The following is a 17,731-nucleotide window of genomic DNA, read 5'->3' on the forward strand; positions in this document are numbered from 1 at the left end:
TAACGAGTCGGTTTTGAAAATGTAAGAAGTAAAAAGTACAGATATTTGTGTAAAAATGTAATGAGTAAAAGTAAAAAGTTGTCTGAAAAATAAATAGTGGAGTAAAGTACTGATACCAGAAAAATCTATTTAAGTACAGTAACAAAGTATTTGTACTCCGTTACTTCCCACCTCTGCTCACCTGTGTTACATTAATGCAATCAACAAGGACTACTATATCACATCCCTGCAACTTTGGATTTATTTGGAAAATATTATCTAATATAATTCTAATATTTGTTTTATTTAATTGTATTAATTTATTCCCAACAGTTTATTCTTTTCATTTCGTATTGTTTCTCTTGGCTGCACTGCTTCCAGTACGTGTATGTGTATGTTAGATTTTTTTTGTCCAATCAGATTTTAGCCTCTTTGTGCTGCTATGTCTATCTGATCTGGCCAACTACCATAGAAAATATGGCCAATAAGCAATGGTCAATAGGCCTAATGAACCAACATGGCTTCTTTTCCATCCTTCAATATCATGTAACTCATATTAAAAGTAAGACAAAAAAGTCTTTCAAGCAAGACAAAGAACTAAAAAGCAATCTTTTAAGCAGGTCTCTTTAATTAACTATTATATTTCACAAGAGAACCTACAACCATGTGGGTACCTACTAATTGGTAAATCCACACCTGACCCACTGAGCTACCAGGTCCCACTTGTGCAAGCAGTCAATAAGCCTAATGAACCAAAATGGCATCTTTTCCATATCACAACACCATGTAACTCATATTTAAAATAGGCCAAACAAGTCTTTCAAATAAGGCCAAAGAAACAAAGCAATCTAAAAAGGTCTCTTTGACTAACAAGTAGATGTATAGTTTAATGTTACAAAGTAGACAGACTATTATATTTCACAAGAGAAATAAAAATTTTGCCCTGGCATAAACCCATAAACACTTGGGGACCTGCTAAACAATAAACCTACACCTTACCCGCTGAGCTACCAGATATAAATTGGGCAAGCACTCATTAAGCCTAATGAACCAACATTTCAACACCAGCTTCTTTTCCATACTGTAACCCAATGTAATTAATAATAAAAGTAGGCCAAACAAGTCTTTTAAAAACGACAAAGAAATAAAGCAATCTTTAAAACAGGTCTCTTTATTTAACAAATAGATTCACAGTTTAATGTCACAAAGTAGACAAACTAATAGATTTCACAAGAGAACTAAATTTTTTACTTTGCCGATGCCTCGAACCCACAACCATGTGGGGACCTGCTGATTGGTAAAATCTACAGCTTACCCACTGAGCTACCAGATCTGACTTGTCGATAAGCCTAATGAACCAACATGGCTTCTTTTCTATACCTCAATATCATGTAACTCATTAAAAGTAGGCTAAAAAAGTCTTTCAAAAAAAGACAAAGAAATAAAGCAATCTTTAAAACAGGTCTCTCTATTTAACAAATAGATTTACAGTTTAATGTCACAAAGTAGACAAACTATTATATTTCAAAAGAGAAATAAAAATGTCATATTGTCGATTGAACCCAAAACCATGTGGAAATCTGCTGTTCGTTAAACCTACACCTTACCCACTGAGCAACCAGATCTGACTTCTGCATTTATCCGTCTCCATACCCCCCTGTCCTTTACATCTGTCTCTTTCAAACCAACTACCTGCATGTCTTCCCTCACCACATCCATAAGCCGCCTCCTTGGTCTTCCTCTTTTCCTCTCTTCTGGCCGGCATTCTCCTACCGATATACCCCATGTCCCTCCTCTGCACATGTCCTAACCAACTCAATCGCGCCTCCCTCACCTTGTGTCCAAAACGTCCTACATGCGCTGTCCCTCTAATAAACTTATTTCTAATACTGTCCAACATCTTCAGCTCTGCTACCTCCAGCTTTGCCTCCTGTCTTTTACTCAATGCCACTGTCTCTAAACCATACAACATCGCAGGTCTCACCACAGTCCTATAAACGTTCTCTTGCACAGATACTCTTCTATCACAAATCACTCCTGCTATCACTCTTCTCCACCCACTCCACCCTGCCTGCACGCTTTTCTTCACTTCTCTAACACACCCTTCATTACTTTACACTGTTGACCCCAGATACCTGAACTCCTCCACCTTCTCCACCTCTTCTCCCTGCAACTGCACCCCTCCACTGCCCTCCCTCTCATTCACACACATGTATGTCTTACTCCTACTGGCTTTCATTCCACTTCTCTCCAGCGCGTATTTCCACCTCTCCAGGCTCTTCTCAACCTGCTCCTTACTCTCACCACCACAAATCACAATATCATCTGCAAACATCATAGTCCATGGAGACTCCTGTCTGACCTCATCCTTTAGCCTGTCCATTACCATTGCAAACAGGAAAGGGCTCAGAGCCAATCCTTGATGTAGTCCAATCTCCACCTTGAACCATTCTGTCATTCCTACTGCACACTTCACTGCTGTCACACTGTCCTCATACATGTCCTGCACCACCCTCACATACTTCTCTGACACACCTGACTTCCTCATACAATACCACAACTCCTCTCTTGGCACCCTGTCGTACGCTTTCTTTAAATCCACAAATACACAATGCAATTCCTTCTGACCTTCTCTATACTTCTCCATCAACATTCTAGAAGCAAATAATGCATCTGTGGTGATCTTCCTTGGCATAAAACCATACTGCTGCTCACAGATGGTCACCTCTTCTCTCAGCCTGGCTTCCACTACTCTTTCCCATAACTTCATAGTGTGACTGATACTGCAGGTCTGCACGTCCCCCTTGTTATTAAAGATCAGTACCAGCACACTCCTTCTCCATTCCCCAGGCATCCTCTCACCTTCCAAAATCCTTTTAAATGATCATGTTAAAAACTTCACTGCGATCTCTCCTAAACATCTCCACGCTTCTACGGTATGTCATCTGGTCCAACTGACTTTCCACTCTTCATCCTCTTAATTGCTGCTCTCACTTCCTCCTTACTAATCCTATCCACTTCCTGCTTCACCATCTCCACACCATCCAACCTTCTCTCTCTCACATTTTCCCTATTCATCAGCTGCTCAAAATACTCCCTCCATCTTCTCAACACACTCTCCTCACTAGTCAACACATTTCCATCTCCATCCTTTATTGCTTTAACTTGCAGCACATCTTTACCAACTTGGTCCCTCTGCCCGGCCAATAGGTACAGATCCTTTTCTCCTTCCTTAGTGTTCAACTTCTCATACAGCTCCTTATATGCCATTAGTTGGCTTTTGCCACATCCCTCTTTACCTGCTGCCACATCTTCTTGCACTCCTGCCTTCTTTTCTCATCACTCTGTCGATCCCAGTTTTGTTTTGCCAACCTCTTTCTCCTTATGCTTTCCTGCACTTCCTCATTCCATCACCATGTCTCTTTATCTTCCTTCCTATTTCCAGATGTCACACCAAGTACCTTTCTAGCTGTCTCCCTTATCACTTCTGCAGTAGTTGCCCAATCATCCAGCACCTCCCCACCACCACCGGGCCCCTGTCTGACCTCTTCCCTGAATCTCACACTACAATCTTCCTCCTTCAATTTCCACCATCTTATTCTTCTTTTAGTCTTCACTCTCCTCCTCTTCTTCTTTAACTCCAGGGCCATCCTTCAGACCACCATCTGATGCTGTCTAGCTACACTGTCCCCTCCCCACACTTTACAGTCTTTAATTTCATTAAATTTGCATCTCATGCATACAATATAGTCCACCTGTGTGCACTTTACAGAGGCTTTAGCCATGTTGTTAGCAAATCATTGCCCCTCTACTTTATGAGCATCACTAACATCTTGATGCTGGATCAGTAGATTTTTAAAATTTGGATCCAGATTGGATTATATCTGTACTATTCACCTCTTTAGCTTTATAAAGAGATACGTATCTGGCCCCATTCTCCCTTTCTCCATAAGGTCATGACAAAGCTATATCATGGCATTACTACTAGCCAGAGAGCCAATTTTAGGTACAACGATTGTATATTATCAGGACCTGGTGGTTTGTTAAACATTTTTTTTTAAGTTTATTAGTGATCTGCTGAAAGCAAACTATTTGTGAACTCTATTTTATCTATGCAGAAAAGCTCAGCCAGAAAGTGAAAAAAGTGTATTATCATTTAATTATCATGATTTAATAAAATTATAATAAATTACTACTACTACTACTATTAATATAATAATAATAATAATAATAATAATAATAATAATAATAATAATAATAATAATAATAATATATAATAATAATAATAATAATAATATATTCCATTAACCAAAATTGACAATTAATGAATGTAGATTCCCCTGCCTTACAACAGTCCATGTGAAATTAGGATTGAAAGACCAGGTCTGAAGTTGGCCAACCTCTTTTTGATTAATTTCCTATTGCCATTAATAAGGAGTGTTTGAATATGGACAGATTAAGGGCTTCAGTTCCAACAGATCTATTATATTCAAATTATTTAATGCATTTTCATGTAATCCAACAAAAATAATTTGCTTAGTAATAACATAATTTGTGGTTTAGTGTACTCTGAAGTTTCATTCTGGTGCATCAACAGTAAATGTTTTAAATGTTGTTAATTTTATAAATTAATATACATTTATAAGTAAATAATATACTAATCTATTGTGTTATATACATTAAATTTATATTTTATTACTGACCGATATATGGCGCTAGAGAGTGGAAAGGACGTGACACACACTACCATGTGTGACCTCTAGGGGCGCATAGATTACACAGTCACACAGATTTTGTCTTGAAAATGGACCCCATGGGGTCTTCAGAGAAAACCTCACTGGGCATGTCTAGACACTGTTTCGGAGGTGCTTGTATAGCTTTGCCAGTGGGGACCTCAATTTAGGTCACCATGGTGACATGGGTCCCCATGAGTCAGTGTGCATTCAGGTTAAAGTCCCCACAGGGATAAGAGAACAAGAACACACACACACACACACACACACACACACCAACCACCAACCATAGATTTATGACCAAGGATCAGGCATAACTTTATGACCACCTGCCCAATATTGTTTTGGTTCCCTTTTGCTGCCAAAAAAGTACTGACCCGTCGAGCATCAACAGCATTACAGGATTAACTTCTTTAGCAATTTAAGCTACAGGAGGAGCTTGTCTGTTGTATCTGACCTCACAGACCAGCCTTCGCTCCCCAATGTGCAATGTGCAATAAAAATTTGGCACTTGTCAAACTCACTCAAATCCTTACGCTTGCACGTTCTTCCTGCTTTTACATTCACTCTTTATACACATACAATCAACTTTGACGACAAAATGTTCACTTACTGTCAAATATATCCCACCCACCAACAGGTGGCATGATGAAAAGATAATCATTGCTATTCACTTCACTGGTCATAATGTTATGCCTGATCGGTGAATATATTAAATAAATAATAAAACACGAAAGAAATGATCAGCCACATTCTAAAAGGTCTGAATTGTACTTACATAACCAAATAGCATGAATTTGTCTTTTATTCATATTGAAACTAGACATTCATTTGGTTCTGTGACAATTAATAATAAAAAACAATAATTAACTAAGTCGTCCCTTTAGGAAAATAATCAATTTTATATGGTTATCTCTAAGACATACAGACAACATTATCCTTTTTGACACATAAACATCACTCAGGTGGGGAATTTATTGATTCTGTCAAAACAGCAGGATTTTTAAGAGCAATTGGGTGCTCCTGTGTCTGACTACGTCACAATAATCTCCTCTGGTGAAGCCGATCTTGCATAGCACAGACTGCAGCCATAACAGTAGTTTGGTCATGGAGGCAAAAGGAGACATTGTGCTGCTGTCTCTGATGTCTTTACTGTTCAGTTTGGTTCAGGTTGTATTGGGTTAAGTACCCTCTGCCTGGTCCTTTCCCCCTGCAGTGTCTGTGACAGGGTCACTCGAGGACGAGCCTTCTCCTCCATTCTCGGCATCATCTGTGAAACGTAGATCATAAACAGATATGAAACAGAACTGTAACATGTGCTTACACAATGATAGAAGCCAGTGGTGCATTTAGCAGAGGTGAAAATACCTGTAAAACATGTCAGGTCACACCTAAACACTAGAGGTGTAACAGTACACGTATTCGTACCGAACCATTTTGGTACAAGGCTTTGGGTACGGTACACGCTTACCAAATGCAATTCTTTTTAGGTGTGAAACATGGTTAAAATAGGAGTTCCCTCATGAACATATTAAGTGCCAGACCGAAAGTTTGTTTATTCTCTGCCTCACATTTTAAATGCAGTGTCACTGTTTATTTTTTATTATTAATATTGAACTTGAAAACATACACAACAATGCCAGGGGTATTAAAATAGTAACTAGAGTTAGTGCTATTAGAGTTAGAAGTTAGAAATACAATTTGTAGTGCACCAAAGTACGATTTGTAGTGTGCTGTTTTGCGCATGGACCAATATGGATTCTTTAGCGTTTTATGTACCGCTTTAAGAATTTCTCTTAAAGAGAAATTCTCTTATGCATATGAAGAGAGTAAATGAATAAGGGAAGGAATGAAAACATTTGTTAAAATATGCTGAAATAAGTAGAAATGTTAAGTAACAAGCAATCAAATAAGTATCAATTTTATGTTTGCATTTCTTCCCCCTAATTGAACCAAACCGCAAATTTTGTGTACCGTTACACCCCCACTACACACACATCTTCAGTACTATATTCTTTTTATATATTCCATCACAGGACAAGTTTTCAGGTCAGAGCACATTTTACATTAATGAACAACAATTTTAACCAATTATCGTTTCTGTGATCAATTGGCGAGAAGCTCCATTATCCCAGAATGCCATGCATATATGGCTTTCCCGCAAAAATCCCCAACAAGAAATATTTTTGTGTCCACTTTCACTTGTTGTGGGAGGTGGTAGCTCCATGGTTACTGATCAGAAGGATGGGGGTTTAAGTCCTGGCTATCACCAAGCTGCCACTCCCTGAGAAGGCCCCCAAACCTCAGTGCACCCAGAGTGCTGTATCATGGCTGACCTTGCGCTCTCACCCTAGTTTCCCAACATCGCTGGGACATGCGTAAAAAAGAATTTCACTGTGCTATAAAGAACATGTGACAAACCACTTTTTTCTTTCTTTCAAAATCACATGACTTCTTACAACCTCACTATCTCTCATACACCATATACAATCTACGTAGTATATATAGTGTAAATACTACTAATATCAAGAAGACGTGTCCTTCTATTTATACACTAGATTATAGAGTACATAGTGCATAGTTTAAGTGCATAGTATATAGTTTAGTATACAACCCTTTAGACCGCCCCTTTAATAATCAACAACTTGCATTATACAAATCTATAAGGCCATTAATGATCCTCTTGATCTCTCAGACACACCACTGAAACAGCAGTGCTACAATACCTCCAACAGAAAGATCAGCTAGTTTGTTTGGAAGGTCTGCCACTTCTGGTCCTGCGTTGGGGTCTAAAATATCTGGCATTGCGTTTCGTCGGCCGGTCCTTCCTGTGGCAGCGAAATCAGTGACAACAGTCTCTACATCAGTCATCTCGGATCTTGTTTTTCACATTATTGTCTGCAAGAAAAACACGACAAAAGTCTTAATCTTCATTTCAAGATTTTCAAGATTCAGCTTTTCCTGCTTTCTTTTATGGAATATTTCACATACAAAAAGTACAATTATCGTACAGAGGTAGTGATAGTACTTAGAAACATAGAAACAGTACATAGAAAACATTTTTCTTTTGTAGTCAGTCAATGTGTGCTAACATTTATTGCATGGATAAAAAGGATAGTCTGGTAATTATTAATTAGGAGTCACACTTAACATTTGCCTCGGTGTTCCATCACTCGCTAGAATTTTGCCTATCTATGTTGGCACATCTGATTAGTGGAACTGTAGTCATTACATTTGATTAATACATTCAAAGAATTCAAAAACAGTCTGAAAATGGCCAGGAGCATTACACTGATATAGAGTTAGAATACTCATTTCAATTCATACACATCCATGTCTTCAACACCACCCATACTATATTATAATCATATTATACTGTTTACATGCTGTTTTGCACCACTTTTTGTGTTGTATATTTTGTGTTTATATTTACAACTACACTGTTGTTTACACTTTGTACTGTATAAAACATTATACAGTAAGTTTACTGGTATTGCTATTATGCGTTTTTTGTATCTGTCCACCACTGTCTTATGTTGTCTGTTTGTCTTTTGTCTTGCACTGTTGCACACAATGCACTTTATGTGGGGAGGACACTTACTTTAGTCCTTAGCTCTGTGTTCTGCTATGGAACTCTGTGTTGTTTGATGTTGCTCTATGTCGTTTTATGTAGCAACAGGATTCTGGAGAAACGTCTCATTTTACTGTGTACTATGTACTATGTTGAGCTATTTTATGAGTTACTCAGTGGCTCCTGGTTCCATAATCTCAAATGACTGTATAAACTGTAGGAAGGACATTACTTATAATCTTATACTCCAATGCTCATTTTAGTTCTCACTTTCCAGTGTTCTGTATTGTTTAAAGACTATAATTACACTCTTGATGTCACCCAAATGAGGATGGGTTCCTCTTTTGAGTCTGGTTCCTCTCAAGGTTTTTTCCTCATAACATCTAAGGGAGTTTTTCTTGCCACAGTCTGCTCATCAGGGATAAATACACACCATTCACCTTAACTGTTGATTTCTGTAAAGCTGCTTTGAGACAATGTCCGTTGTGAAAAGCGCTATAGAAATAAACTTGACTTGACTACTGCGTCAGCAATATATGGTTGAAATGACAAAAAAAACTCTTCTTGACTTGAATATAATTTATATATAATTATCCAACAGAAAATTAAACTGTCCCAGCAACATACAGAAATGGCAAGGTACAAGATACACATAAGATTTGAAGTAAGAAATAAATAATAAAAAACAAAATGTACAATATCTTTTTTGCTGACATACAGGGTATAATTGTGTATACAATATATGTACAGATGAAGCAGTTTTAGTTGCCATATTGTGCCCATTGCAGATAATACATACATGTACAATGAAGCATGGATAATCATGGACTACAGTACAGAGTTGTACTGACTAATGGCTGCAGGGAAATATTCACATTCCAAACAACTTACAAATCTAAAAAGACTTGAGGCTGTAATTGCTGCCAAAGGTGCTTCAATGTCCAGATGAAATATTTATACTCATATGCAATGTAATATTCTGCTCCACATGAAATACTGTAATATCTTCATATCTGAAACAATCTGTAGGGTATAAAGTATAGCTCTCTAAAATGATTCTAACAGACTTTCCATTAATTTGCACTGTTGAACCTAGGTACCTAAACTCCTCCACCTTCACCAGCTCTTCTCCCTGAATCCGCACCATTCCACTGCCCTCCCTCTCATTCACACACATGTACTCTGCCTTACTCCTACTGACTTCATTCCCCTTCTCTCCAGCACATCTCCTTCAGCTTCTTAACCTACTCCGTACTCTCACCACAAATTACAATATCGTCTGCAAAAATGATAGTCCACGAAGACTCCTGTCTAAACTCAACCTGTACATCACCACTGCAAACAGGAAAGGGCTCAGAGCCGATCCTTGATGCAGTCCAACCTCCACCTTAAAAAAGTCTGTTGTTCCTACTACACGCTTCATGTTCATCATCATATCAAAAACTCTCTTCCCCTTCACTACAATCTTACAGTACTCTTCCTTCAGAATCACCCTTACACCATTTCTTTCCAGCCACACCTTGAAAAAACATTTTAAGTCCACCTCCAATGTTCCTGGCCTTACTCCCTTTCCACTTGGTCTTCTGAACACACAACATATCTACCTTTCTCCTCTCCATCATATCAGCTACCTCTCTCCCTTTACCAGTCATAGTACCAACATTTAAAGTACCAACCTTAACCTCCACTTTCCTCCACTTCTCCTTTCCCTGTTGTCTCTGTAGACGTCTTCCTCCTCTCCTTCTCCTCCTTCAGCCAACAGTAGCCCAATTTCCACCGGTACCCTGTTGGCTAACAATATCTGTGGTAACCCAGGCATCGACTGATCCAGAAAGTCTGGTTTGTGATCCGCATATTTGATTTGGCACATGTTTTACACTGGATGCCCTTCCTTATGCAACCCTCCCCATTTATCCGGGCTTGGGACCGGCACTAAGAGTGCACTGTCTTGTGCAACCCTAATGGCTGGGTTATATAGGTTTTCATAATGTGACGTTGAGGAACATTATTCTGAAATTGCTCCACAATTTGTATATGCAGATTTTCGCACATTGGTGGACCTCTGTCCATCTTTACTTCTGAGAGGCTCTGCCTTTCTAAGATACACTATTGATATCTCGACCTGTTGCCAATTAACCTAATTAGTTGCAAAATGTTCCTCCAGCTGTTTTTTTTCAGTAACACTATGTTTCACACCCCACATGTTTTTGTAAACATGTGAAATGCCACACAGATAGTAATCTAACCTCAGGTTCAAACCAGAGACCTTGAAACTCTAAAGAGGTTTTGCTACCCACTGCTACCATGCTGAAGACCAGCTCATTACAGCTCATTAGCATTGCAGGATAGATGATGACTGTGAAATGTATTCCCTGCAAGGAGCTAGTGTCAGGTGAAGATGATTTTTGAAGAACATTTTAGTGAAGATGATTTTGAGCTAGCTACTGTAGCTAGCTAGCTAGCTAGACAGACAGTCATATAGTAGACACAGTTATTTCTTAACTTGCAACAGGCAATAAAAAAAAATAAAATACAGTTTGATTTCCATTTATTTGTTTGTCTGGTAATTTATTTAATGTATAAAGTCTGCTTCATTTCCTTTTCAAGACTGCTCAAGTTATACCTCAGTACAGACCTGTTTCCCTTCCTGCATTACTTCCTATCTGGATACAAGGTCCTAGTCAAGATCTACAAAATCTATGGAAAACTCTGATCAGTGTCAATAAATGTGTTGACCTACCAGCAGCCTTATGTATTGTCATTTAATATTCTATTCTGCCACTCAGAGAATAGCACTTCTGTGTCTATATGATGTAGGGAGTTTTTCCTTGCCACAGTTGCCACGGCTTGCTCATCAGCGATAAATGCACACCATTCACCTTAACTGTTGATTTCTGTAAAGCTGCTTTGAGACAATGTCTGTTGTGAAAAGCGCTATAGATATAAACTTGACTTGACTTGACTTGACTTGACTAGACCTTGATCCAGAATACAAGCCAGAGGCATCAGGGCAATATAAAAACCTCAGGAATCACAAAAAAAAGGGAACCTATCTCCACTCTGACATCGAATTGCAAGAGTATAAATCATACCTCTTCCACAAAGGTATGTCTGTATTTCTATCATTTAAACTATTGGGGTTTAATTCCAGCACATTGCATTACACATAAACTGAATTTCCCAGGGGTCAATTACTAGTCCGCTTTTGTTCTCAGTTCAAGAAATTACTGTGGTCAAATATTTTTTGAGAAACTATAACGACAAAAATATTGGGACACATGACTTTTCCAGCCATATATGGTTCTTCCACAAACTTCTACCAAACAGTTAGAGGCACACATTTGTATTTAATGTCTTAGGATGCAGTTGACTTTACTTGAACTAAGAGACCCAAACCTGTTCCAGAATAACATTGTCCATCTGCACAAACCCAGCTCCAAGAAGATTTGCTTTATATGGGCTGGAGGGGAAGATCTTGAGTTGCCTGTGATAGAGCTCTGTCCTCAACCTTATTGAATACATTTTAATTGGAATGCTGGCTACACTCCAGGCTTCCTCACCTCACTTACATTATTGCTTTACTTAACTAACACATTTGTAGATTAATGAGCAGAAATCTGCATAAGAACAATATCTAGTGGAACATCATCCAGAAAAAGTGGAGGTTATTATAATAGCAAAATAGGGGACTAAATGTGAAATGGGATGGGAAACTTTCGTACATATATTTTGGTATTTATTTAGATATGTAAGAAGTCGTAAACTTGTGCGTTAGAACTAGCAGTAAACATAGGAAAATTAGCCAAATAGCTGTATGTAATGACGTAATAAATCACAAACATGCTAAATGTATGTACTAGTGGAATTGAACACTCATTTGCATTGAAAACCCTATAGCCTATTTCTATAGAGCTTTTAACAATTGATAGATTCTCAAAGCAGCTTTACAGAACTTAAGAATTAAAGTGAATTATGTGTATTTATCACCGATGAGCAAGCCTGGGGCGATATAATGCATGTTATATAACTATAAACATCAAGAGATTGGCACTGCTTGTTACAGATGACATGGAGCTTGTTAATTAGTATAATAAGATGAACTTAACAAGTATGGACCCTGTTGATATTACATATTATACATTTATTCAAGTAGGGGGTTTTATACTGGATGTATGGATTAAATTGCTCATACCTCCTTTTAGAAACTTTTCTATGCCTACACAGAGACTCCAGGGCCCATAGTATGCAAGTTCTGCATACACAGACTGAAGATTGGACTTGAACCAAAAACCCCTGAGGGGCAGGGAAATGTGCCTTTGCCACCATTATTAGTGTCAAGTATTCATTTGTGTATTAACTTGTTCATTATTCAACAGCTCATTCTTCATCCTGGGCATATAACCAACTCCTGCAAAGGGGGAAAAATCTGGAATTTAATCAAGACCCATCAGTTAATCTATTTTGAGAGAGTTATTTCTGGAGGACCTCCACTAAACAAATGAAATGGTAATGGTGCTGTCATTACTCCGATCAGGTTTAACTTTGAGCACCTGCAGGGATCACATGGCATTACAATCAACGTGTAGCCTTATTTAGAACAGCTTTAAGTCTATTGGTATATCGTTAAGCTTGGAAATACTATCATGTAACAGAGCTTCTGAAACTAATAGGTTCTGACACAAAGTGGCTAAAGCTAGCCGCTTGTGCTTCCCTGCAACGAAGAAGAGCTCTTTAAAGGCTCAAGGCAGGCTTTACTGATAGTTACACACTCGATTTGGACTTTAACTAATATTAACAGTCTACTACAATGGCTCAGGACCACAGGTTGCATGAACACTTTTGCATGTAAGTGTATACAACAGCACACCTTAACATTGATGGAACTGTAATAAATGGACATTCTGTGCCACCCAGATGAGGATGGGACTTGCTCATTAAGGATAAACTTACAAATATATGGAACTAACTGATAGGCACTAAAAATATATATTCTTTTAGACAACTTTTTTTTATCTCTCTGTAAAGTGTGAAATATATTCACTGATCTTGATGCAACACAATACATAGAATTATGGCCAATCATAAGAAACAATTATTCTACTATTATGAATTTGGCTGTGTGAGGATTGCAGTGTGTGTTTAGAACAAAGTGAGCTATTCAAAGTTTAGGAAACATTCATATGAGAAGAAGGAACTTGTCTTTATGTATTGGAGCTAGAAATAAGCTTGACAAGATTCTTTATCTAAAATTGCTGAAAGATTTGGAAACGCTATATTTTCAAAAGTATTGGGTCACCTGGTCATAAGTACGGTATGTGATTTTTTAACACTGCAAACCACATTTAGTCCCGATTTGCTCTCCTGCACTCTCCTGGGAAGAGGTTCCACTAGATATTGAAGTGTCTGTTTCTTCTTCTTCTTCTTCTTCTTCTTCTATTGGCTTCTCCCATTAATGGTCACCACAGGGGATCATCCGTCTCCATACCCCCCCTGTACATCTGTCTCTTTCAAACCAACTACCTGAATGTCTTCCCTCACCACATCCATAAACCTCCTCCCTGGCCTTCCTCTTTTCCTCCTTTTTCTCCTACCGATATACCCCACGTCCCTCCTCTGCACATGTCCAAACCATCTCAATCTCACCTCCTTCGCCTTGTCTCTAAAATTGCTGAAAGATACACTATATTTCCAAAAGTATTGGGTCACCTAGTCATGGGTACGGTATGTGATTTTTGATCATTGCATTCCACATTTAGTCCCAATTTGCTCTTATAATTCCCTCCACTCTTTTGGGAAGATGTTCCACTAGATTTTGGAGTGTGCTTAAAGATATTTGTGTCACAAGGGTGTTATGAAAAGCAGGTACTGATGTAGGTGAGGAGACCTGGGGTGCAGTCAGCATGCAGGAACAAGTTTGGGTTTCCAAGTTCAAGTGAATGCAAAATATAATTATAGCGCATTTAAAGAAGTCTTGTACATTTGAGTGCCTTCAGCTCGTGTGGTAACAGTTTGAAAAAGAACCACATATAGCAGGAAAGGTCGGGTGACCCATTACTTCTGGCAATATAGTGTATGTATGGAATCTGGTGAACAGCTTCGAGAGGTATATATGTAAGTGCAAACATTAATTGCCTTTGTTACCTTGTTAATAAAGTCTATCTGCATTCAAAACCTCCAAGACGTCTGACAAATAAATATCTCTCTTTCCTAATCAAGCACCACTTTTAGTCCATGAGTGGTCACTCAATGTATATTAAAAAGATATTTTGCTGATTCTTTTCAAGAAGGTATTAATATGGATGAATTATGTCATCCAAAAAAGAAGCAGAACAATCGTTCATTATCACGATAAAAAATTAGGCCCTTGAGCTTGTGTAGATCAGGAAGGATAAAAGAAGACCTCAGTGAATCTTCTCTAATCTGATCTAGTTCAGAAGCTTGGACAATCTTTCAGCTAACAGACACCAAAAATTCAGTTCTAGAGACCCTGCATTGTTTAAATCTAATCTTGTATATTGTATGTCTTTCATACTTTGCTGTCCTTAAAGCTGCATAGCAAAACTTTGTGGAATTGCTTTTATTTGACATGAAAACATCTAAAAAAAAAAAGTAGCCATCAAAATGCTATCATACAGAAAGTGGTGTTTCTTTTTTCCCCTTTGAAAGGTTCAAAAGCGAGGTTTAAACCATGGTGATGTGTAAATGTCACCTGAACACTGAGAACCTGAGAGCTGTTCAAGTCACTGGTCCCGTGAGTGCATGCGGTGATCACACGGGGGTACAAATCAAGGATGGAGTGTGCATAAAATGCAGAAACTGCTTTTTTTCTTTTTTTTTTTCTTTTGGTACAATTAAAGATGCTGAAAGCCATTTGACAAACAATATATATAAGATATATATGTGCTTTCTAAACATCCCATTCAACATTTAGTCCTTTTACAGTAGGGCGTTTTGGAGACAAGGTGAGGGAGGCAAGATTGAGATGGTTTGGACATGTGCAGAGGAGGGACATGGGGTATATCGGTAGAAGAATGCTGAGGATGGAGACACCAGGATGGAGGAAAAGAGGAAGGCCAAGGAGGAGGTTTATGGATGTGGTGAGGGAAGACATGCGGGTAGTTGGTTTAAAAGAGGCAGATGTAAAGGACAGGGGGGTATGGAGACGGATGATCCGCTGCGGCAACCCCTAAAGTCACAGTTACAAGAACAAAAAAAGAATTAGGCCAAAAAAAAAAAAAAAACTTTTATGTGGCGAAAACAGGCTTTCATAACTTGCAGTGAATTGTAAACTCGATCGGCTGCTCAGAAAATTGTGCATTAATAAAAAGGAAGAGAAAATATGAGAAAATGTAAGATAATAAAAGAAAATACGAGAAAATATATTAGATGATGATCTTCTTCTTCTTTTTCTTTCGGCTGCTCCCATTAGGGGTCGCCACAGCGGATCATCCGTCTCCATACCACCCTGTCCTCTATATCTGCCTCTTTTACACCAACTACCTGCATGTCTTCCCTCACCACATCCATGAACCTCCTCCTTGGCCTTCCTCTTTTCCTCCTACCTGGTGGCTCCATCTTCAGCATTTTTCTACCAATATAATTCATGTCCCTTCTCTGCACATGTCCAAACCATCTCAATCTCGCCTCCCTCACCTTGTCACCACAACATCCTACATGTGCTGTCCCTCTAATAAACTCATTTCTAATCTTGTCCATCCTCGTCACTCCCAACGAAAACCTCAACATCTTCAGCTCTGCTACCTCCAGCTCCACCTCCTGTCTTTTACTCAATGCCACTGTCTCTAATCCATACAACATCGCAGGTCTCACCACAGTCCTATAAACTTTCCCTTTCATTCTTGCAGATACTCTTCTATCACAAATCACTCCTGTCACTCTTCTCCACCCACTCCACCCTGCCTGCACTCTTTTCTTTACTTCCCTAACACACTCTCCATTACTTTGCACTGTTGACCCCAGGTACCTGAACTCCTCCACCTTCTTCACCTTTTCACCCTGCAACCGCATCACTCCACTGCCCTCCCTCTCATTCACACACATGTACTCTGTCTTACTCCTACTGACTTTCATTCCCCTTCTCTCAAGCGCATATCTCCACCTCTCCAGGCTCTTCTCAACCTGCTCTCTACTCTCACCACAAATCACAATATCATCTGCAAACATCATAGTCCAGGGAGACTCCTGTCTGACCTCGTCCGTCAACCTGTCCATCACCACTGCAAACAGGAAAGGGCTCAGGGCCGATCCTTGATGTAGTCCAACCTTCACCCTGAACCAGTCTGTCGTACCTACTGCACACTTTACTGCCGTCACACTGTCCTCATACATGTCCTGCACCACCCTCAAATACTTCTCTGACACACCTGACTTCCTCATACAATACCACAACTCCTCTCTCGGCACCCTGTCGTACGCTTTCTCTAAATCCACAAATACACAATGCAGCTCCTTCTGTCCTTCTCTATACTTCTCCATCAACATCCTCAAAGCAAATAAGGCATCTGTGGTGCTCTTCCTCGGCATGAAACCATACTGTTGCTCACAGATGGTCACCTCTTCTCTCAGCCTGGCTTCCACTACTCTTTCCCATAACTTCATGGTGTGACTGATCAACTTAATTCCCCTGTAGTTACTGCAGGTTTGCACATCTCCCTTATGCTTAAAGATCGGTACCAGCACACTCCTTCTCCATTCCTCAGGCATCCTCTCCCCTTCCAGAATCCTGTTAAACAATCTGGTTAAAAACTCCACTGCCATCTCTCCTAAACATCTCCACGCTTCTACCGGTATGTCATCTGGTCCAACCGACTTTCCATTCTTCATCCTCTTAATCGCTGCTCTCACTTCCTCCTTACTAATCCTATCTACATCCTGCTTCACCAACTCCACATCCTCCAACCTTCTCTCTCTCTGATTTTCCTCATTCATCAGCTGCTCAAAATACTCCCTCCATCTTCTCAACACACTCTCCTCACTAGTCAACACATTTCCCTCTCCATCCTTTATTGCTCTAACTTGCAGTACATCCTTCCCAGCTCGGTCCCTCTGCTTGGCCAATCGGTATAAATCCTTTTCTCCTTCCTTAGTGTCCAACCTCTTATACAGTTCCTCATATGCCTTTTCCTTGGCTTTCGCCACATCCCTTTTAACCTGCTGCCGCATCTCCTTGTACTCCTGCCTACTTTTCTCATCACTCTGTCGATCCCACTTCTGTTTTGCCAATCTCTTTCCCCTAATGCTCTCCTGCACTTCCTCATTCCACCACCACGTCTCCTTGTCTTGCTTTCTATTTCCAGATGTCACACCAAGTACTTTTCTAGCTGCCTCCCTCATCACTCCTGCGGTAGTTGCCCAATCATCCGGCACCTCTTCACCACCACCAAGCCCCTGTCTGACCTCTTCCCTGAACCTCACACTACACTCTTCC

At 39.4% G+C, this 17,731-nt stretch overlaps 1 protein-coding gene across 1 annotated transcript in view; it reads right to left on the reverse strand.

Moving 5' to 3' along the window:
• Window positions 1-5,519: 5,519 nt before the first annotated feature.
• pkib (protein kinase (cAMP-dependent, catalytic) inhibitor beta) overlaps window positions 5,520-17,731 on the reverse strand; it is a 31,377-nt gene continuing 19,165 nt past the window's right edge. Inside the window, exons 2-3 of the mRNA XM_083562572.1 lie at window positions 7,439-7,610; window positions 5,520-5,982 (exon numbers count right to left, since the gene is read on the reverse strand). Of these exons, the coding sequence (XP_083418698.1) occupies window positions 5,894-5,982; window positions 7,439-7,583 (234 nt within the window). The 5' untranslated portion in view covers window positions 7,584-7,610 and the 3' untranslated portion in view covers window positions 5,520-5,893. The remainder of the gene's footprint in view (window positions 5,983-7,438; window positions 7,611-17,731) is intronic.

Source organism: Silurus aristotelis, assembly GCF_946808225.1.
Source record: "Silurus aristotelis genome assembly, chromosome: 15".
Taxonomy (NCBI): domain Eukaryota; kingdom Metazoa; phylum Chordata; class Actinopteri; order Siluriformes; family Siluridae; genus Silurus; species Silurus aristotelis.